Source organism: Bufo bufo, chromosome 4 (assembly GCF_905171765.1).
Source record: "Bufo bufo chromosome 4, aBufBuf1.1, whole genome shotgun sequence".
NCBI classification, from domain to species: domain Eukaryota; kingdom Metazoa; phylum Chordata; class Amphibia; order Anura; family Bufonidae; genus Bufo; species Bufo bufo.
The window spans coordinates 586,903,079-586,926,783 of record NC_053392.1 but is presented as its reverse complement, the minus strand read 5'-3'; the positions used below and the strand labels follow the sequence as shown (position 1 = coordinate 586,926,783).

At 45.9% G+C, this 23,705-nt stretch overlaps 1 protein-coding gene across 1 annotated transcript in view; it reads left to right on the top strand.

Moving 5' to 3' along the window:
* USH2A (usherin) overlaps positions 1–23,705 on the top strand; it is a 1,179,609-nt gene that overhangs the window by 796,526 nt on the left and 359,378 nt on the right. The window contains exon 43 of the mRNA XM_040430191.1: positions 20,096–20,424. Within this exon, the coding sequence (XP_040286125.1) occupies positions 20,096–20,424 (329 nt within the window). The remainder of the gene's footprint in view (positions 1–20,095; positions 20,425–23,705) is intronic.

The following is a 23,705-nucleotide window of genomic DNA, read 5'->3' as shown; positions in this document are numbered from 1 at the left end:
CTAAAGGTGCTCTTTGGAATATGGGCCCCTTTGCCCACCTAGGCTGCAAAAAAGTGTCACACATGTGGTATCGCCGTATTCAGGAGAAGTTGGGGAATGTGTTTTGTGGTGTCATTTTACATATACCCATGCTGGGTGAGAGAAATATCTTGGCAAAAGACAACTTTTCCCATTTTTTATACAAAGTTGGCATTTGACCAAGATATTTCTCTCACCCAGCATGGGTATATGTAAAATGACACCCCAAAACACATTCCCCAACTTCTCCTGAGTACGGCGATACCAGATGTGTGACACTTTTTTGCAGCCTAGATGCGCAAAGGGGCCCAAATTCCTTTTAGGAGGGCATTTTTAGACATTTGGATACCAGACTTCTTCTCACGCTTTGGGGCCCCTAGAATGCCAGGGCAGTATAAATACCCCACATGTGACCCCATTTTGGAAAGAAGACACCCCAAGGTATTCAATGAGGGGCATGGCGAGTTCATAGAAATTTTTTTTTTTTGGCACAAGTTAGCGGAAATTGATATTTTTAAATTTTTTCTCACAAAGTCTCCCGTTCCGCTAACTTGGGACAAAAATTTCAATCTTTCATGGACTCAATATGCCCCTCACGGAATACCTGGGGGTGTCTTCTTTCCGAAATGGGGTCACATGTGGGGTATTTATACTGCCCTGGCATTCTAGGGGCCCTAAAGCGTGAGAAGAAGTCTGGAATATAAATGTCTAAAAAAAATTACGCATTTGGATTCCGTGAGGGGTATGGTGAGTTCATGTGAGATTTTATTTTTTGACACAAGTTAGTGGAATATGAGACTTTTTAAGAAAAAAAAAAAAAAATTCCGCTAACTTGGGCCAAAAAAATATCTGAATGGAGCCTTACAGAGGGGTGATCAATGACAGGGGGGTGATCAATGACAGGGGGGTGATCAATGACAGGGGGGTGATCAGGGAGTCTATATGGGGTGATAACCACAGTCATTGATCACGCCCGTGTAAGGCTTCATTCAGACGTCCGGATGCGTTTTGCGGATCCGATCCATCTATCAGTGCATCCGTAAAAATCATGCGGACATCTGAATGGAGCTTTACAGGGGGGTAATCAATGACAGGGGGGTGATCACCACAGTCATTGATCATGCCCCTGTAAGGCTTCATTCAGACGACCGGATGCGTTTTGCGGATCCGATCCATGTATCAGTGCATCCGTAAAAATCATGCGGACATCTGAATGGAGCTTTACAGGGGGGTAATCAATGACAGGGGGGTGATCAATGACAGGGGGGTGATCAGGGAGTCTATATGGGGTGATCAGGGGTGATCAGGGGTGATTAGGGGTGATCAGGGGCTAATAAGGGGTTAATAAGTGACGGGGGGGGTGTAGTGTAGTGTAGTGGTGCTTGGTGCTACTTTACTGAGCTACCTGTGTCCTCTGGTGGTCGATCCAAACAAAGGGGACCACCAGAGGACCAGGTAGCAGGTATATTAGACGCTGTTATCAAAACAGCGTCTAATATACCTGTTAGGGGTTAAAAAAAACACATCTCCAGCCTGCCAGCGAACGATCGCCGCTGGCAGGCTGGAGATCAACTCTCTTACCTTCCGTTCCTGTGAGCGCGCGCGCCTGTGTGCGCGCGTTCACAGGAAGTCTCGCGTCTCGCGAGATGACGCGTATATGCGTGACTGTGCGCAGCGCTGCCACCTCCGGAACGCGATCCTGCGTTAGGCGGTCCGGAGGTGGTTAATGAGCCCTATTAAATCCAAACAACGTCTTCAGTTTTTACATCAAGTCAAGGCCAGAATCTGTGGATTCATTTATAACCACTACATGGGCGCAAATATTTGTCATTGCGGTGTATTTATTGCAGGGCTGCACTCCACCCATTATGTCACATTATGTCATGCTAATGAATTGCATGTGCTTAGACTGATTGCCAGAGAGAACGGTTCTGCTTCGTTTTTTCCAAGAAACAGCGCCACTCTTTTCCATAGGCTGTAGCTGTTATGGGGGGGGGGGATCTGTGGATGACACTGTTATGGGGGGAATCTGTGGATGACACTGCTATGGGGGATCTGTGGATGACACATATATAGTATCTTATGCTATATATATGTATTATCCACAGATCGTCCCCCCCATAACAGTGTCCCTGTGTAAATAGTGACCCCCAATACAGGGGGTGGAGGCCGGCAACTGGTGTTGAAATCGCGGCGGGGCCTGGTGCAGTCACTGTACTCTATTACACCGGGCCCCGCACACAGCAGTCTTCATATGTAAAGTGTAGGCAATCCATATGTAAAGTATAGCAATCCTCTGCGGTAGCGCAAACTCCCGTACTAGCAGGCAGGCTGCTAGTACGGGAGTTTCATAGTGAGTACTAAGTGGATTAAGTGGATTGCGCTACCGCAGAGGATTGCTGCACTTTACATATGGATTGCCTACACTTTACATATACTGCTGTGTGTGGAACCCGGTGTAATAGAGTACAGTGACTGCACCGAGCCCCGCCGCGATTTCAACACCAGTTGCTGGCCTCCAGCCCCTCCTCCCTCCCCGCTGAAACATTGCAGGCTGCGCTGTGCAGCATCGCGGCCCTCAATGTATCAGTGTTAGCAGAGTAAAAATGGTAGCATTCGCCCCATAGTCGCAAAGTGCGTCTTATAGGGCGAAAAATACAGTACTAGTGGAAAGCAGAACAAAGAAATCTATTAAAGGGGTTATCCCATGATTAATGTAAAAAATGAAAATTATATGGTACATGACAATCTCTTCTTCACAAAGCTAGAACCAGCCCTGTACCTCACAGTCACGGCTGTGTCATGGTCTGGTTGTATTGGACGTGGCACTTTAGCTTGTTGCCGCTGGTAACATGTAGTTTTTAGTATGTTTACACACTTCCCCTTTAAGGTTGTTGTCCCTTCCCATTCTGGTGTGTATGGTGTTAAAGTGTGAGCAAGGTGGAGCTAGGTGTGGGCTCTTATAGTACTTGGGCTTGGAGCCTGAGGCTAGTGGGACTTCAGCTTCTTGTGGAGCTGGAGTTATGCTGCAATTCTGGACGTTACCATATGTCCAGTTTGAGGGCCACCTCAAACTAGATTGTCATCCCTTTGTATCCTCCGTGTTCCCTACCTTACCTGTGTTGTTGTTTGGTGTGGGTTTATCTTCAGGGTGTGGTGTACGTCTTGTTGTAATTTCATGTCTGGTCTTTTGGTGGTCGTCCAGCATGTATGCAAGGCGTTTCCCTCTGTGTTGTGCCTCCTGTGAGGGGGCTCCTGAGTCCCTCAGAGGGGGAACCGCGTTGACCACCCTGCCTATGGAAGTGGGCTCCAGGGTTTCCCGGAGGGGGAACCACTAGTCAGTAGCAGTTGTTGTTTCATCCAGTGGTTGTGGCAGGTAAGTGCTGTTGTTTTAGTGTGTGTTGTTTGCGCTGTGTGCTTACCTGCCAATCTGGTTTATGCTCCATGACACTCACATGGATCCAGATATCTCCCCATTTATTGCTTTGCTAGATTTATATCACGCTGAAAGCTCAAGGGGAGTGTCTTTTCTGCTGCAGCTACTCCCTATCACAGCTCAGGAGGCAGTTGAAGGATGAAACTGAGAATGTGCAGCCATCTCAGTGAACTAGGCAACAAAAAAAAAGAAAAAACAAACAGCAGGTGGCGCCATACAGATAGATTTTATTGAATAACTCAGTGGCTATAATACATTTTTAACTACATGTGATGACAAAAGTATTTCGATCCAGGTGCTGGTTTGAAAACTATAGAATATTTTTCGTGGGACAACCTCTTTAAGTCGAATGTATACTGGGAAATTAAAAGTATTTGATGCCGAGACACTACCTCCGACCTGCAACAAAATGGTTAAAGACAAGCAAAATACTGGAGTAATGCAAATATAAAAAGCTGCAAAGGTAAAAGCAAAAAAAAAAAAAGATAATGATCTCAGTGATTTTAAAAGCTGCTTTCATTATGACAAAAATCAATGAAAAGGCCGTAAAACAGAGCTCCACGTGTTTCATGCCATCATTAGAACTTCATCAAAAGCTTTATTGAAAAGGTAGGCACCCGTCCAGATACAGAAAGATAGTAAAACACTTGGGGGAAACACATTAAATTCACATACATCGATCATCATAGAATACTTGAGTGCTAATACGGAATCAGAGGGAATAAATAAGGAGAGTCCAAAACATTATTTATTTATTTTAATTTATTTTATGTTTTTTTTCTTTATTTACCATTATTTCTATAGAGCCAATATATTCTGAAGCCCTGTACAGAGAATATACTAACTGATGGGTGCACATCTAATTTCCCTTTATCAGGAATCTACTTTTATAGGAAGAAGTCCCACTATGTTTTTAGAGGAAAGTGGACAACCCAGAAGTTACCAGCTCCACCACAAGGAGCACGCATAGGTCATGAAGATGTTTTACTGGGTTGATTAAAAGCTATAGGGTGTGTATGGGTAGCATATTATCTATCCCACACCAAACTGAAGGAATACTAACCGTCCTCCAATCAGCTATTTGAGAAATCAAAATGGAGAGCACGTTGTATATGCAGTGACCCAGTGGTTAACTGCTAATGGGTTAATGTTCTAATGCACTATGGTTAACGGCTAAAGTTATGAAATAGTTTATTACTAAGGTTGGCCCATATTTTTTTTTGTGATGCTAACTATGCATATTCAGTGGTGCAAATGGTTAAAGTGTATTATGTATGTGTTATGCATCTAAAAAGGCTGTATATAGGAAGGAAATAGTTAACGGACAGTCCTTAGTAATAGTTGCTAGGTGTTGGACTGGCCCCACTTTCCCTGGGCAAGAAAGTTCCTAGCATGCAAGCCTAGGGTACAGACATGTCTTTAAGTTTCTGGCAAGTAAGCAGGCCAAGAGAGAGGATCTGTTGGTGTGTGCTGCTGAATTTACCCTGAGAGACACCATGCTTTTATGATTCCAAGCATCCAGAAAAATAACTATGCTAAGAACTAGGGTTGTCCCGATACCACTTTTTTAGGACCGAGTACAAGTACCGATACTTTTTTTCAAGTAGTCACCGATACCGAATACCGATACTTTTTTTAAATGTCATGTGACCGTTTTGGGGGATCTGTGGATCTGTGGATGACGCACTGTCATGTGGGGGATCTGTGGATGGCACTGTTATGGGGGACCTGTGGATGGCACTGTTATGGGGGATCTGTGGATGGCACTGTTATGGGGATCTGTGGATGGCACTGTTATGGGGGACCTGTGGATGGCACTGTTATGGGGGATCTGTGGATGGCACTGTTATGGGGGATCTGTGGATGGCACTGTTATGGGGGATCTGTGGATGGCACTGTTATGGGGGATCTGTGGATGGCACTGTTATGGGGGATCTGTGGATGGCACTGTTATGGGGGATCTGTGGATGGCACTGTTATGGGGGATCTGTGGATGGCGCTGTTATGGGGATCTGTGGATGGTGCTGTTATGGGGGATCTGTGGATGGCACTGTTATGGGGATCTGTGGATGGCACTGTTATGGGGATCTGTGGATGGTGCTGTTATGGGGGATCTGTGGATGGCACTGTTATGGGGGATCTGTGGATGGCACTGTTATGGGGGATCTGTGGATGGCGCTGTTATGGGGATCTGTGGATGGTGCTGTTATGGGGGATCTGTGGATGGCACTGTTATGGGGATCTGTGGATGGCACTGTTATGGGGGATCTGTGGATGGTACTGCTATGGGGTGGGATATCTGTGGATGGCATTGTTATGGGGTGGGGGGATCTGAGGATGGCATTGTTATTTGGTGGGGGATCTGTGGATGGTGCTGTTATAGGGGATCTGTGGATGGAACTGTTATGGGGAGGATCTGTGGATGACACTGCTATATGTCATCCACAGATCCCCCTCATAACAGTGTCCCCCAATACACCGGGCCCCGCCGCTCACCGAAGTATTTATAAACGTGAATCCTTATCCTGTTGTTAAGTTGAACTAACGCTGCGCTCTCCCATGTCACCCCTGTATCCCCCTGTATCCCCACAGCACTTACTTAAGCTTCCATAGCAGGCAGAGCGGACGGCACCAGTAACGTCACTCACTGACGTAGAGCGCCTGCTCCGCCCACTTTATGAGTGAAGCAGGCGGAGCAGGCGCTCTACGTCAGTGAGTGACGTTACTGGTGCCGTCCGCTCTGCCTGCTATGGAAGCTTAAGTAAGTGCTGTGGGGATACAGGGGGATACAGGGGTGACATGGGAGAGGGCAGCGTTAGTTCAACTTAACAACAGGATAAGGATTCACGTTTATAAATACTTCGGTGAGCGGCGGGGCCCGGTGTAAGAGTACAGTGACTGCACCGGGCCCCGCCCATAGTTACGCCCATAGTATTCTATTTATGTATCGGGGCGGGGTATCGGCGGCTGAGTACCGCCGATAAAACTCGGAATCGGTCCCGATACCGATACTAGTATCGGTATCGGGACAACCCTACTAAGAACCAACCTCTGAATGAGAACAGAACACATTTTTGCCAAAGCTTGAGGACCAATTAAAAGGGACAATGATTTGTCAACAAATAAAAGTAACACGCACATACGGCTGTTGACTTTACTGAACTTGGTTTGGGTTCTATTGCTTCTGTCACCCGTCACACTTCTGAGACGGACCGGCCATCCATTCTAAGACTACACCCCACATTTGGGTATTGCAGAGAAAAATTGCAAGGCTTTGGTCATTGGGAAGATTGCTGGTATTTATAAAAACTCAGGGAGAACAACCATAGTAGCCACATAACCTTTGATAAAAGCATACTCTGTGATATACCAGAGAACTGTGAATACCACCTGTACCTGTACTGTGCAACCCATCATCTACTCAGTAAAGAAGACATTATATTTTACTCTAACCAAGCCAGCCTGGTCATTGGTCTCCATATCTGACCCAGGCCCCTGTTATCCTGCCTTGCACCGTGCTGCTCATGTAACACCAAGGTCACCCCAGCCACCACCAGGCAGAAGACCCAAAAATCCATGGTGTGCCCCAAGGGGAAGAAGGATTGTACCCCTCCTTTCACTGCACATGCGGCCTGGGGGAGCACTGGATTAGCCACTGTAAGGACTACAACGACCCTCGTTGCCACTGCCAGCTCTCCAATCCTCCTCTCCAGCCCTGCACACACTCCCCCATGGGCAAGCATGCTGCATTTACCTTGATTCCTTTCCTCACTCCTCAATGAGCCTTGTGGACCAATCCAAGGTATATAGGGGGCTTACATGGCAGTCTTAGACTCTGAGAGTCTGATGAGTGAAGAAACATCAACTCTTAATCACTCCATTGTTTCTTATTGCTCAAAAAAGATGTTCAGTAGTTAATTTGAACCCAAAAATATAGTTTTTGAAGGGCACGTAATAAACTAATGTGGGGATTCGCTCTGGTAGGCAGGTTAGCAGACACAGTATAGAGGCAACAACAAAGTCTTTGAATTAAAAAGTTCAGTGTTTATTTACACATTAAGGGCTCTTTCACACTTGCGTTCTTTTCTTCCGGCATAGAGTTCCGTCGTCGGGGCTCTATGCCGGAAGAATCCTGATCAGTTTTATCCTAATGCATTCTGAATGGAGAGAAATCCGCTCAGCATGCATCAGGATGTCTTCAGTTCCGGACCGGAACGTTTTTTGGCCGGAGAAAATACCGCAGCATGCTGCGTTTTTTGCTCCGGCCAAAAATCCTGAACACTTGCCGCAAGGCCGGATCCGGAATTAATGCCCATTGAAATGCATTAATCCGGATCCGGCCTTTAGCTAAACGTCGTTTCGGCGCATTGCCGGATCTGACGTTTAGCTTTTTCTGAATGGTTACCATGGCTGCCGGGACGCTAAAGTCCTGTTTGCCATGGTAAAGTGTAGTGGGGAGCGGGGGAGCAGTATACTTACCATCCGCGCGGCTCCCCGGGCGCTTCAGAGTGACGTCAGGGCGCCCCACGCGCATGGATGACGTGATCACATGGATCACGTGATCCATGCGCATGGGGCGCTCTGACGTCATTCTGGAGCGCCCGGGGAGCCGCACGGACTGTAAGTATACTGCTCCCCCGCTCCCCACTACTACTATGGCAGCCAGGACTTTAATAGCGTCCTGGGTGCCATAGTAACACTGAACGCATTTTGAAGACAGATCCGTCTTCAAATGCTTTCAGTTCACTTGCGTTTTTCCGGATCCGGCGTGTAATTCCGGCAAATGGAGTACACGCCGGATCCGGACAACGCAAGTGTGAAAGAGCCCTAAGTAAATGACAAAAAAGTCTGTTTCAAGGAAAAAAGTCACCTTGTGATTTTGGTGTTTGCTCACACCATGCAGTAAAGAAGAAGTCCTTGGAAAAAGCAGAATCCACCTGCTTTCACACCAACAAGGTAGCAGGCCTTAATCCAGGCCCAAACTTCCAGGTTCCAACACAGAGAGTGACAGAGCTCCACTGTCAGAGAGGAGTAATCCACTCACAGCTGACACTGCTGGCTGGGTTTTTATAGGCCAGTCAAGACCTGGCCCGGAACGTGGGAGTAGTCACCCACCCATCACTTTGGCTACTCGCAGTAAGAGCCGTCCCGGATCAGCTATACAGCCATACTAAAATAGCCAAGTGTCAATCAGCATTAGCTGCCGCTGACACCTGAAAATACCTGCTCTTACTTCACCGAGGCCAGGAACCTCGGTGACACATACCTTCTGTCAACGACGGACCCTTGCGACTTCCTACATACCTCCCCCCTTTGTTCAACCCTGAGGCGGTGAACACTTGCCAGACAGTGTACCCGGGAGAGGGCATCCGCGTTTCCCTGTAAGCGGCCTGCCCTGTGTTCCACTCAGAACTTGAAGTTCTGCAATGACAAGAACCATCTGGTGACTCGAGCATTCCTCTCTTTGGTCTGGCTCATCCACTTGAGAGGGAAGTGGTCGGTCACTAGACGGAACTTTCTCCCCAACAGATAATAGCGGAGAGACTCGAGTGCCCATTTGATGGCCAGGCACTCTCTCCACTATACTGTACCTAGTCTCGGCTGGGGTGAGTTTGCGGCTCAGGAAAACCACGGGATGTTCCTCCCCATTGATTTCCATTGATTTCCTGAGAGAGTACAGCTCCGAGGCCTACTTCAGAGGCATCGGTCTGTACCACAAACTCCCTCTTGAAGTCGGGTGTCACCAAAACCGGTGACCCGCACAGGATCGACTTCAACCCAGAAAAAGCCTCTTCCGTCTGGTTATTCCAGCGGACCATCACAGACTTCCGTCCCTTCAGAGCCCTGTCAGAGCCTCCGTTAAGAGCACCTGTCAGTAGCTCTTCGTGAGGTCCAAGACAGAAAAATATCGGTCTTGTCCTAACCTCTCGATAAGCTTATCTACCCGGGGCATGGGATACTCATCGAACTTGGAGATTTTGTTTAGTTTGCGAAAATCGTTACAGAACTGTAACGCCCTATCCGGCTTGGGTATTAAGACTATCGGGCTGGCCCGATCATTTTTGGACTCCTCAATAACGTCTAGTTGCAGCATTAGCTGCACTTCCTCCGCGATGGCTTGTTGCTGTTCCTCGGGTACCCGGTATGGTTTTAACCGGACTTTTGCCTGAGGCTCAGTGACAATGTCATACTGGATTATGGAAGTGCATCCAGGGAGGTCCGAGAACACATCCGTGTTCCGACTAATGAACTCCCTGGCTTCCTGAGTCTGTTTAGAGGAGAGGCTGTCAGCAATTTTTAATGTGGCAACAGCTTCTCTTGCATCAGACCGAGGAGCCTGAACCTTTTCTCCTACAAAACCTGGCCGCGGGCTGTCTTCAGTAGAGGACTCCCTATCTTTCCATGGTTTTAGTAAATTCACATGGTACACCTGCTTCGGCTTTCGCTGCCCCGGCTGGTGTACTTTGTAATTTACCCCTCCCACTTTCTCGAGTACCTCGTAGGGCCCCTGCCACCTAGCTAGGAACTTACTGTCTACGGTTGGTAAAGAACGTTAAAGTTCCGGACCCGAGCCTGACGATTATAGACCCTACTCTGGGCTCGCTGCGCTGCCTCCATATGCTCCCTGACCAGAGGCAACACTGTCTCCACCCGTCCTTGCATCTGGGTGATGTACTGAATAACACTTTTGTGCGGTGTGGGTAGTTGTTCCCACGCTTCTTTGGCTATGTCCAACAGACCGCAAGGGTGTCTGCCATATAGCAGTTTGAAGGGCGAGAACCCAGTAGAGGCCTTGGGCACTTTTCGCACTGCGAACATGAGATAGGGCAGAAGAAGGTCCCATTTCCTCCCGTCCTTAGACACCACTCTTTTTAACATGTTTTTTAATGTTTGAATAAATCTCTCTACCAGGCCATCCGTCCGTAGTTGTTTGATGTGGAGCAACTTACAGAGTTCTCTCATGACCTTGGACATAAAAGGGGTCCCTTGGTCAGTTAGAACCTCTTTAGGTAGTCCCACTCGGGAAAATATCTCCATTAACTCCTTAGCTATGAGTTTGTTTGATGTATGTCGCAGGGGCACCGCCTCCGGGTACCGAGTGGCGTAGTCGAGAACGACCAAGATGTGTTGGTGCCCTCTAGCGGACTTCGGTACTGGGCCTGTGAGATCCATAGCGATTCACTCAACGGGACCTCGATAATCGGGAGAGGCACCAAGGTGGTTTGAAAATGTGTCTTGGGGCTATTTATCTGGCAAGTTGGGCAAGACTTACAAAACTCTTCTACCTCTCTGAACACACTGGGCCAGTAAAACCACTGTAGTATCCGGTCCTGCGTTTTCTGCCACCCCAAGTGACCCCCAAGATCATGTTGGTGGGCAAGCTCCAATACGAGCTTGCGATACGCCTTGGACACCACCAGCTGTTCAATATGCTCACCCCGTAGTTGATTTACCCGATACAGCATTTCCTGGTGAACGACAAAACGGGGAAACATCGACTCGGCCCCATGTTTTTCAGGTTCACCATCAATTATTACCACATACTCCCAGTCCCAAAATAAGGTTGATTCCGAGTGTTGTGAGGTCTTGAAATTTTCACCGGAGACATTGAGGTCTGAGAATTCAGGACCCGGCGGCAAGTCCTCAACGTCTGCTACCAACACACTTAGCGGGTTTGTCTCCCCCTCTTCCACCGAAGTGGCGGTCACCCTTACTGCTGGCCCTTCAGCCTCGGGTTCCCAGGGTTCTGGCCTCCCGCCTGAGCCAGGCCACTCTGCTGAAGTTACCCCTGACTCAGGGGCATCAACAACTCTCACAGCCGGCCACAGGGCCGGGAAGCCCAGAAAGTCTCTCCCTATTATAAGTTCATCAGGTAAAGTGGTGGCAACGGCCACCTCGTGGGTCCATTTGCAGCCTCCCGTTGATAGAAACACCAGCGCAGTGGGATAAATCTCCATGTATGCACATGACCCCGATATTTCGACCAGTGTACTCATCAGGCCGCACCAGGGTAGCTCTTACCAGGTACACCAGGTAAGTCCAACAAAGCCACTGCCAGAGTGTCTTCCACTTCTACCTGGCACAGGTGGTTATTGTCTATAGTCTCTGGGATACTTGATGCACAAAGCTTCCTGGCGTACGAGTTGCGGTATACATAGTTAGTCTACATGGGTTCGCCCTGATGGGGACAGTCGGCCCTTACGTGGCCAGGCTCCTGACACCGCCAGCATACTATCGGAGCCAGGTCTACGGGGGGTACACCCCGGGTGGGCTTTGTTGGCACAAGTCTCTGGGTCTGGGATGGAGATAGCTGGGGTTTGGCTGCCATCCTCCCAAACGAACCCCCTTTCAAATTCCTGGTAGCCTCATAGCGTTCCACCAGGTCCACCATCTCAAGGGCATTACCAGGAGACACCTGGCCGGTCCAGTGCTGGAGGGGGTACGGCAAAGCCCTCCAGAACACATCAGTCAACAGATGGTCCAACATAGCAGTGGGACTCAGCACGTCAGGTTGCAGCCATTTTTGTAATATGGTATAATACTGGGGCCTCGCAGGCTCAGCCGAGTTAAACTCCCACTGATGCACCCGCTGGGCCCGGACTCATACATTCACCACCAATCTCGCCAGGATCTCACCCTTTAATCAGCCGCTTGATCATCCGGTATGTCAAAATACACCTGCTGGGGTCCAGACGCCAGGAACGGAGCAACGACCTCAGCCCATTGCTCCCGGGGTAGCTTCTCTCTCACGGCCACCTTCTCAAAGATCGCCAGATAGGTCTCGTCATCGTCTGCGGGGTCATCTTGGGGATCGCCGCACAGACCGCTTTCTGGGCATCGTGGACGCTCTGGGATGCTCCTGCTGCTTGTAAAGCCATCACATGTTGTAACAGCAGCTGGTTTGTTTTCTGCTGTTGGTTATTGGCCTCCCGCTGTTGCAGGTTAGCCTCCATGAGGGCCTTCACGATAGCCTCCATTTTGTCGAGGGATTGCAATCTTGCTGGTTTGATGTAAGACATACAACCGTGCCCAGAAAAACTAAAAATATTTCGGCCTTCACGCCAGCCTCACTGCAGTACCCGCTTCCTCCACCAATTGTGGGGATTCGCTCTGGTAAGCAGGTTAGCAGACGCAGTGTAGAGGCAACAACAAAGTCTTTGAATTAAACTGTTCAATGTTTATTCACACATTAAGTAAATGACAAAACAAAAAGTGAGTTTCAAGGAAAACAGTCACCTTGTGATTTTGGTGTTTGTTCACACCATGCAGTAAAGAAGAAGTCCTTGGAAAAAGCAGAATCCACCTGCTTTCACACCAACAAGGTAGCAGGCCTTAATCCAGGCCCAAACACAGAGCTCCACTGTCAGAGAGGAGTAATCCACTCACAGCTGACACTGCTGGTTGGGTTTTTATAGGCCAGTCAAGACCTGGCCTGGAACATGGGGAGTAGTCACCCACCCATCACTTTGGCTACTCGCAGTAAGAGCCGTCCCGGATCAGCTATACAGCCATACTATAATAGCCAAGTGTCAATCAGCATTAGCTGCCACTGATACCTGAAAATATCGGCTCCTACGTCACCGAGGCCAGGAACCTCGGTGACACATACCTTCTGTCAACGATGGACCCTTGTGCCTTCCTACACTAATTACAAAGTGTCCTCTAGCCATGACCTCCAGTGATCAGCTGCAATCTGTGGAGAAACTTGGCAATAAGTGTTCGGTATCCCTGCACTCTCACCCCAGGAGGAATTCAGTATTACACAAATCCTATTCACATCAATGGGTTTTCTGTATAATACAGGATTGGTCCACCAATGAAGTGAACACTCTTTGTAACCTCTCTCCAATCTGGCCAAGAGATTATCTTCCTGATCAGAGCCCCTCTTGAATTTACATTTTTGAGGTATAACTTGAAGCTTGTGGGCCCTAAAACAAAATGTATCACAATTTCATGTCTCATTACAACACTGGTCTTCTTCGATGAGGCACATCTGAGTACACTGACTATCGTTATGCCCCAAGGTTAATAACGCTCCCCAGAAGCATAGCAAATTGAGGGGTGCTTGCGTGGTCATTAGCAAGCCACTCTGCTATGTCCTGAGTATTGAGATGCACAGCAAATGAAGGAAAGCCTTGCTCCAACTCTTGCATCCTCATACAAGTACCTGATGCAAATGGTAATAGTAGTGCCCCCTGTGATTTCTACCATATGAACCCCGTGTGTTTTTTCCACTCACTTATTTCCATCAATTGACTGTCAATAATGAGCTCACGTTGCAGAATTTGTTCGGCTGCGCCTTGTCATACATCTGTACAACTGAAGGAGCCCAGGCGTATTATCAGACAGTGAATCACCAGAGGGCAGAGCGTCTGTGCTAACATCTTAATCACTGATAGCCATGCTTCCCAAGGTTACTATACAATGACTTCTGTATGGCAGATAATGATGCCTCATAAGTAGCCTTGTATGTTTTTGTGCTGCCTGACTGTGCGCCACAATAGCCGCCTCTGGAGCATAAATCCTGATCACCAAATCAATGAGCAAACTGCTTATGCTGCTCTGAATACACTGAATACACTCTTATGAGCTCTGATGCTTTCACGCTTTACATTGCCAAGATACAGTCTGAAAGCCCACGAGCCTCAGGAAAACTAAAGAGCGTGGTGCTGTGTACTTTACCAATCCAATGCATGAACCTCTCATACACTGTCCTTGAAATTCGAGAGGGACTAAGTGCACTTTAACCTCATAAGACGTCTCCTTATTTTATACTGTGAAAGTTTGTGACCTAAAGAAAAAGGAAAAAGTCTGGTACCATTTTAGCCAATAGACAACTAGTTTAGTGCTCTCATTAAGAAAAACTAAATAAGCAGGTTTGATACCTTTTAATGGCTAACAAAAATCTAAGTAATGATGTTACATAGCGAGCTTTCGAGACATCACCAGTCCCTTCATCAGGCGTACTACAAGAATATATGAAGAAACAGCACTGTATGTACAATAAGAACAGAGATATGGGGGAATTAATGGACATTTGAAAAATAACAGCATAAATCCCGGGGACAAATTTAGTCCAGTATTCCCAAATTCATTTGGCTTTTTGGGATTTGAAGTTTCCTTTTAATATGAGAACTTTCATGTGTTCTTCATTGTGTCCTGGGCTACAGAAATGCTTGGCCACAGGAAAGTGTACAGTAGCTTCTTCTCTTTAATTGTGTGGCGGTGGGACCTCATCCTTGCATTGAGTCTCTGTCCTGTTTCTTCAACGTAGAGGCCTCCAACAGTACATTTGGTGCAGAGAATCAGATAAACAACATTACATGTAGAACATGTGATTGTCCCAGGGATCTTATAGTCCTACTGTGTGTTGGGGATCCGGATCTTATCTGTTGTCCTTGAATTTGATCTGATCAGAATATTCCTTAGATTTGGAGGTTGTCGGTAAGCTAGTAAGGGGGGATCTGGGAAGATTGTTTTTAGTTGATCATCCCTATGTAGGACATGATGTAATTTTTTTGAAGTTTTCCTCAGTACCTCTAGTTGTGGGTTGTAGGTCACAACCAGAGGTACGCGCTGGTTCTGTTTCTTTTCATTGTATTGGAGAAGTTGACTTCTGGGGATCTTGGTGGCTCTTGTGATCTGATCTTCAATTGAAGCAGGATGATAGCCCTGGTGTACAAATGTCCTTTTCAGATATTTTAAATGCTCATCCCTGTCTGATGGGCTGGAACAGATTCGGTTATATCTAATGGCTTGACTATAGATGATGGACTTTTTCCTTTGTTGTTTTTTAAGGTTTGAATCGTTCCTGTATGTTGATGTTGAAAGTTTCTTTTATATGTTTGTAATATTATTTTTTTTTGCGCTGTAGGAGACATGTGACCTGTAACTCACTAGTCAGCTTTATTGGCACGACTAAATGCATATTAGCATAGCCAAAGCAAGTGAGAAATAATTGGGCAGTGCTGGGGTTAGGGACACATCCAGGGTGGGGGTATAGGAGTCCATTGTATATCAGGCTCCTCCCAGTCTATGACAGGCACTGACATACTTGTAGTGCCCTGGAGCAAGTGGATTTTGAAGTCTGGACACCTGTGGACATTTACATACATGTTGTCATATATATCCTGCTAATTTGCACTGTGTTTGCACAGCATTGTGGAAAGGGTTAATGAAGACTGAGAGACTTTTGGGACTTTCTAGCTAATAATTAGAAGTTGGTAATTTTCCACAGCTGCCATAGGGTTTAAAAAAGAACATGTTTTGGAGGGAAAACGCCAGAAAACCAGACAGACTGACCTTTTGTTGTGCTGCTATATTATTATGTCTGAAGACTTGTTATTATCTGGAAAAACTGATGTGTCATTGCCATTGAAGCCCTAATGTAAGTCTATGAGAGACGGAAAGTGTAGCATTGTATTTGTTTGTGCTGAGTTTCTCCACTCCACCCCTCCCACTAGAAGGTTCTAGAGGTTGGCCCACAAAAATGTAGCCCACTCCCAATATCTCCAAATGAAACTGCCTAATAGTAAATATTTCTTAGTTGTCCATAGCAACCAATCAGAGCTCATCTTTCATTTTTTCAGAGCCCTGTAGGAACTGAAAGCTGTGCTGTGATTGGTGGCAATTGATAACTAAGACAGATTTACTATTAGGCAGTTTGATTTGGATATATTGGAGGTGAGCTACTGTTTCATGGGCCACCTTGTAGTTCAGCTAGAAACTGTATATAAGGAGAGCAATCAGAGCCCGTAGTGTTCTTTAGTTAGGGAACAGTGCTTAGAAGAGAGTACTCTGCCAGACTACTTAAACGAACAGAAGAAGACACTGAGATGGGGCCACGGACCCTGGATCACCAGTCTTGGACCAGGGTACCAGCCTTCTGAAGAGAGAGAGAGACATTTAGCTCAGGCCATTCCTCAGTATCAAACCCTTCTTCTGCCAGGGAGGAGGAGACTGGAGAAGCCAGCCCTAAGACTTGCCTGTATTGTTTTGCACCTGAATTCCACCAGTAAAGAAGCATACTGTAGACCTTGACTGTCTAGACTTATTTTCCATTGGGGTGCACCATGCTTTACCATCCCTTCCAGAGAGCAACAACACATAGTGACACCTCAACAATGTCCGGGAGACCCAATGCAGTGTTGGGGCCACCCCAAACTTGGCCACTGCAATATTGTGCTGCTAATATTGTGTTCTCCTCTCCCTTCAGCAGTATGGAGAGTCTCTTTTCCTCCTCCATGAAGGTAAAGTCTAGGAGAAGATCCGAAAGTCTTCTAAAGTGAGTGTCCCTCACTGCTAAGTATTTGGGGCAGCACAGCAGGAAGTCGGTCTCATCCTTCACGGCCTCCTGGTCACACTGCTGGCACAGTCTGCTCTCCCTGGGCTTGTAGTTCTTTCAGACTTGATTTTATGCCTCGACTCATATCTATTATCTATCTATCATCTATCTTGGGGTTGAGCAAAGCGAGGTTCGATTCATAGATCCAAAGTCATTTCGGTCAAAACATCATTGGAATTCTGTATGGCAATCCGTCTTTGTACAGCATTCAAATGTATGGGCTCTGGTGAGGTGAAATTACTTTTCTCCGAAGTAGAATAAGTTCAGTAATCGATTTTTAAACTTGAAAACCATTTTAAAACTTGATTCCAATGTCAGATTCAGTCCCGGCAGGTATCTCGGCACAGAAGCCGACTTCAGAATCAAGTTTTAAAATGGTTTTTAAGTTTCCATTTTCCAGTCCGTAGTTATTCATGAAAGTCTTGCAAGACTTCTGAAATAACGAATTTCACCTCGCTGGAACTCATACATTTGAATGCTGTATGGAAACTGATCGCCGTACAGCATTCAAACAAAGTTTTGACTGAAGCAACTTCAGATCTATGATCCGAAGCTTGCCTCGCTCAACCCTAGTCTATCTGTATCTACTGTATCTATCAATCATCTCTCTGTAGCAAGCACAGGAGAAAAGGATGGGAGTGATAGTGGCTCTTGCTGTCACCGGTCTTGGTGCGTTCCACTGTGGAGCACACCGGAAGTCCGGTATGCGCTACACATTGGAGACCCCGGTCGCATGGTCCTATTACTGATTTGAGGTATCACCATCTAAGTTTGCCGATTGACATCGGCTATTGTAAAAATGTTGATTGTTAAGTATCCCTTCGAGCTCCACTTCCGGTCCTTTTGCGTTCCGTGGTGGAACGCATCGGAAGTCCTGTGTTGCGTTCCACAGCGGGACCTACCGGAAGTCACATGTTGCTTTCCACAGGGAGCGCAAACGAACATCCAACAGATGAGTACAGTGGATGGTGCCCCAGACATTATGGGGACACCATGCCATGCCCTTAGTTGTGTACTTTGTGTGTTGTTCTCCTCTAATAACCCTGATCTGATATCCTCTGACTGTATTATCTGTGAGTGCCACTTCCGGTGCGTTCCACCCTGGAACGCATGCTGACACCGGAAGTGACCTCACTGCAAGTTTGTTCTTGGCGCTTTCTTCTGCTATTTAAAGATGATTGTCATATATAATGATTATATCTGCTCCTGATGAAGGGGACCCTTACAGAGGCCCCGAAACGCGTTGAGCTGTACTCTCCCTCTACCCTGGCTTTGCAATAAAAGGAAAGACAAAGGATAAGACTCCTGAGTGTGTTTCAATCCGAATCTAACATCTCTACGGGCGACCCAGGCGCAGGAGGTGTGGTGTGGGTGTTTTGAGTTTTATCCCACATTACCCTCCTGGGTGAAGTAAGTCACCATTAATATATATATTTCATATATATTTCCCTATATATTTTTATAATTTTTAAATTCTTAATCATTTTTTTTTATTCTGCTATTCATATTTGTTTCCATGTGGTCATATGTGATTTATACGATACCATTTATTTTATTTTAAACACGTGGCATCACCTACTCTGTGGGCACACACTCTTAAAAAGTGTGTCAACAACATAGGGTCCGTAATTTTTACTAAAGGGATCTATCTTCATTCTTTATCTCACCCAAGGGTCTTTGGCGCCTTACACCTGGTCTTTTTTCAGCGTCTCCACGCACAACCATTTATCTTGCTGTCACAGCCAATCACAGTGGCTTTTCTCACATTGTTGCTCCCTAAGGCCATGCAGTAAAATGAGGGCAGGGCATGTAGGGTGTGTAATGGCTGAGGATGGTGCAGGAATCAGTAACCAGGCCAGATGTAGCAGAATAAAATGTCTCTCTTTACTCATGTGCAGAATGGGAGTTGAACTACTGTACTTCCAATTATAGCAAAAACACAGTTCCCACAACATACAATACAAATCTCCACAGATGGTTTTCTATGAATTTGCTCAAAGATGGATATTATTGTACTCTCTCCTCTCTGTCTATCTGCAAAATCTATGGCTGGCAATCTCACTTTTGCAATTGTGCCTGTAATTCACAACTAAGTACAGCTTTTTTAAGATAAGACTTTCCAAGTCATGGCCAGGCATGTATTCCCTTCACTGCAGTAAAGTCTAAATAGCTTAGGTAGCAGGATACCTTACTGGATCCATTGCTCAGCTGTGCAGATTTCTGAACCTTCTTGTCTCTTTTTCTCTTTATTAGAGAGAATTTCTGTAGATCGGTGAGTCTCTGTAGCTTTAGTTCAGTCCTGGAAGGAATGGAGTACATGAAGTTGCTTCTTTATTGTTCATCCACTTGCTAGAACTCTCTAGACTTATCAAAGGGCAGATCCAAGATCCACAAGCTTCCGGGCTGTGTCAGAGTTGGTTAACTCTGTCACTTCCATCCATGACCATACCAGGCAGAGCATAAGATGACATTAAAATAACATGACAAGCAGTAAACAACAAACTATTTGCAAGTACCTATCTATCTATCTCATATCTGTATTGACAGTGTCTACAGTATCTGTTTCATGTCTGTCTAGTTTTATATCTTATATCTATCATTTCAGATTTAAATATATAGATAGATAGATAGATAGATAGATAGATACAGAAAGAACAGGATCTTGCTAAATTGTGTAACTTCCTGTTATACTACGAATAACTCATATGTACTGAAACCATAACAGTCCTTTAAGTTGGTACAATTTTTATGTAATTGCTAAAGGGGTTTGTTGTGCCACCAAAAAAATAATCTAACTTTGTCAAACCAGCACCTGGATCTGAATACTTTTGTACTTGTAAGAAATTAAACATTTAGTATAGAGACTGAGTTATTCAATAAAATGTATCCATACAGCACCACCTGCTGTTTGTTCTTCTTCTTCTTTCATGTCCACCTCATTGAGGTGGTCACATCCAATCAGTTTAAATCTTCAACTGTCACCAGTCATATGTTCTGTGACAGTTACAGGGAGAGCGCGGTAGCAGAAAGGACACACTCCCTAAAAAAGGACACACACCCTGAGCTGTTAGCCTGAAATAAATCTAGCAGAACAATTGGATAATTAAATAAGGAGATCTCTGAGGTACAAGTCTGCTTCTAGCTCTGTTAGGAAGGTATTCGCATATACTATATGATGCCTGATTTTCATTCATCAATCATGGAATAACCCCAAGTGGTAACTCAGCAAAAATCGACGATGTCTTGTGTTTTCTCTCATTGTTTCACTTGCCTTGACTCCATAATTCTTATTTCAGGTCACTTGGACTCCTCCACTCAGACCAAACGGAGATATATTAAGCTATGAGATCCGCATGCCAGAACCTCGGATCCTTCTTACTAACCCCTCTGTTCTGAGCAATATAATGACAAGTCTAATCCCATACACGGACTATTCGGTTACCATAGTGGCTTGTTCCGGTGGGGGGACACATCATGGAGGGTGCACTGAGAGCTTGCCTACTTACGTGACCACACAGTCAGCACCTCCTGAAGGCATTCGGCCATTGTCGGTGGTACCGGTTAGCGATACGTTTATTGCTATTTCATGGCAACTTCCTTCCCGGCCCAATGGACCAGATATAAGGTAATGTGTCAAATATTAAAGGGGTTTTCTGGGACTTTAATGTTAGACCGGTAGGGGTCTGACTGTACAGTGCATTGGCTAGTTGTCATGAATGGCACATCGTTTTCTTCCTATTTGCTCGAATGGGAGAGAGCTGCAGTACCATTCATGGCCACTAGTCAATGTCCGGCGCTGTCTGTTCTGTTGCGGCTCTTATAGCCGGCTGACCATCAGAGGTTTCGGGAGTCGGACCCTCACTATTCTGATATTGATAACGTATCCTAAGGAAAGGAAAGTCCATGAAAACCTATTTAATTGGTGAAATCAGCTTTATTACGATAATGTGCTTTATTAACCAGATTTACAGGGGTATTTCCGTAGCAGATACATATGGCAAATCCACAGGATAGGTGCGTGTGTCACCAATTATGTCAACTACAGGGAGTGCAGAATTATTAGGCAAGTTGTATTTTTGAGGATTCATTTTATTATTGAACAACAACCATGTTCTCAATGAACCCAAAAAACTCATTAATATCAAAGCTGAATATTTTTGGAAGTAGTTTTTAGTTTGTTTTTAGTTTTAGCTATTTTAGGGGGATATCTGTGTGTGCAGGTGACTATTACTGTGCATAATTATTAGGCAACTTAACAAAAAACAAATATATACCCATTTCAATTATTTATTTTTACCAGTGAAACCAATATAACATCTCAACATTCACAAATATACATTTCTGACATTCAAAAACAAATCAGTGACCAATATAGCCACTTTTCTTTGCAAGGACACTCAAAAGCCTGCCATCCAGTGATTCTGTCAGTGTTTTGATCTGTTCACCATCAACATTGCGTGCAGCAGCAACCACAGCCTCCCAGACACTGTTCAGAGAGGTGTACTGTTTTCCCTCCTTGTAAATCTCACATTTGATGATGGACCACAGGTTCTCAATGGGGTTCAGATCAGGTGAACAAGGAGGCCATGTCATTAGATTTTCTTCTTTTATACCCTTTCTTGCCAGCCACGCTGTGGAGTACTTGGACGCGTGTGATGGAGCATTGTCCTGCATGAAAATCATGTTTTTCTTGAAGGATGCAGACTTCTTCCTGTACCACTGCTTGAAGAAGGTGTCTTCCAGAAACTGGCAGTAGGACTGGGAGTTGAGCTTGACTCCATCCTCAACCCGAAAAGGCCCCACAAGCTCATCTTTGATGATACCAGACCAAACCAGTACTCCACCTCCACCTTGCTGGCGTCTGAGTCGGACTGGAGCTCTCTGCCCTTTACCAATCCAGCCACGGGCCCATCCATCTGGCCCATCAAGACTCACTCTCATTTCATCAGTCCATAAAACCTTAGAAAAATCAGTCTTGAGATATTTCTTGGCCCAGTCTTGATGTTTCAGCTTGTGTGTCTTGTTCAGTGGTGGTCGTCTTTCAGCCTTTCTTACCTTGGCCATGTCTCTGAGTATTGCACACCTTGTGCTTTTGGGCACTCCAGTGATGTTGCAGCTCTAAAATATGGTCAAACTGGTGGCAAGTGGCATCTTGGCAGCTGCACGCTTGACTTTTCTCAGTTCATGGGCAGTTATTTTGCGCCTTGGTTTTTCCACACGCTTCTTGCGACCCTGTTGACTATTTTGAATGAAACGCTTGATTGTTCGATGATCACGCTTCAGAAGCTTTGCAATTTTAAGAGTGCTGCATCCCTCTGCAAGATATCTCACTATTTTTGACTTTTCTGAGCCTGTCAAGTCCTTCTTTTGACCCATTTTGCCAAAGGAAAGGAAGTTGCCTAATAATTATGCACACCTGATATAGGGTGTTGATGTCATTAGACCACACCCCTTCTCATTACAGAGATGCACATCACCTAATATGCTTAATTGGTAGTAGGCTTTCGAGCCTATACAGCTTGGAGTAAGACAACATGCATAAAGAGGATGATGTGGTCAAAATACTCATTTGCCTAATAATTCTGCACTCCCTGTATAAGTGTCCTATGACCCCCATCCCACCTGATAAGGTGACCACCAACATCTAGGTGGTGTAAAAATATAGTTTGAATTGTGAATGCATAAAGGAAAATCTACTGCAAAATCAGCAGTAAAATCTGCAAAAGAATGTGTGCGGTGGACATTCCGCTGGATTCCCATTTGCAGACATTGGGGCGTGGACTTGCTCTGGATCCCCCTTGGATTTAGGGGCAGAATATGTACCAAAATATGCATCAATACTGCTGTGTGAAATATCCTGTAAATATCCCAAAAATGAGATGGGAATATTCCATTTAAATAAATGCTCAATTCAGTGCTATTCAATGTAATAGTCTTATAGCTCTGTTTAACTGCCGGCAATCACCACTAAGGGGAACTTACTGCATAAACCAGGGATGCCCAACCTGAGGCCCTCCAGCTGTTTCAAAACTCCCTGCATGCGTGGGCAGCCTACAGCTATCAGTCTACAGCAGGGCATTGTGGGAGTTGTAGTTTTACAACAGCTGGAGGGCTGCAGGTTGGGCATTCCTGGCATAAACAGAGGTCTTTGACTTTCAGTAAGCTCTTTATCTCCACCTAGTGGCAGCTACAGCCAGCCAGAATTTGTATCAATTAGCTCTATGCAGTTGAAATAGAAGCAGAGGATTTGCAGAGCTCTAAACCTTGTACAGATGCATTATGTGATCACGCAGAACATTTGGACCATAAAATGAAACTTCACTTTCTAATGTAAAGCTTCACGATAAACATAGGTTTTGACTGAAGTAATAGAAGGGTTCTCCTACTCATTATCTACTTATTATTTGTTATGTGTGACTGGATTCAGCTCACAGGGCACACACCGTCACCACACTGCCACAGGTCAGCTAAGTGATATACAGCAGATTTAGCTGAGCTGTGTTTGTCAATGCAGCAGGGCGGATAGTTTGGCGCATTTACACAGGGTTTTTCTAATAGACAGTAGCTATCTTAAAAAGATTTTCCAAGATATCGGGACCCCCGCCGATCAGCTGTTTGATCGGGACTGGCAATAGCAGTAGTGCCGCTGCCTTCTCTCTGCTCAGCAACCACAGCGCCGTACATTGCATAGTGGCTGTGCTTGGCATTGCAGCTCAGTCCCATTCCCTTTAATGGGACGGAGCTGCGCCTGGGCCAGGTGACCCACGAACATGCCGTCAGTGGCCTAGGAAAAGCTGAGAGAAGGCTGCAGCACTACTGCGAGTGCCGGTACCGCCTTAAACAGCTGATCGATAGGGGTCCCGGGTGTCAGACCCCCACTGATCAGTAGAAAAGTCTTGGAAAACC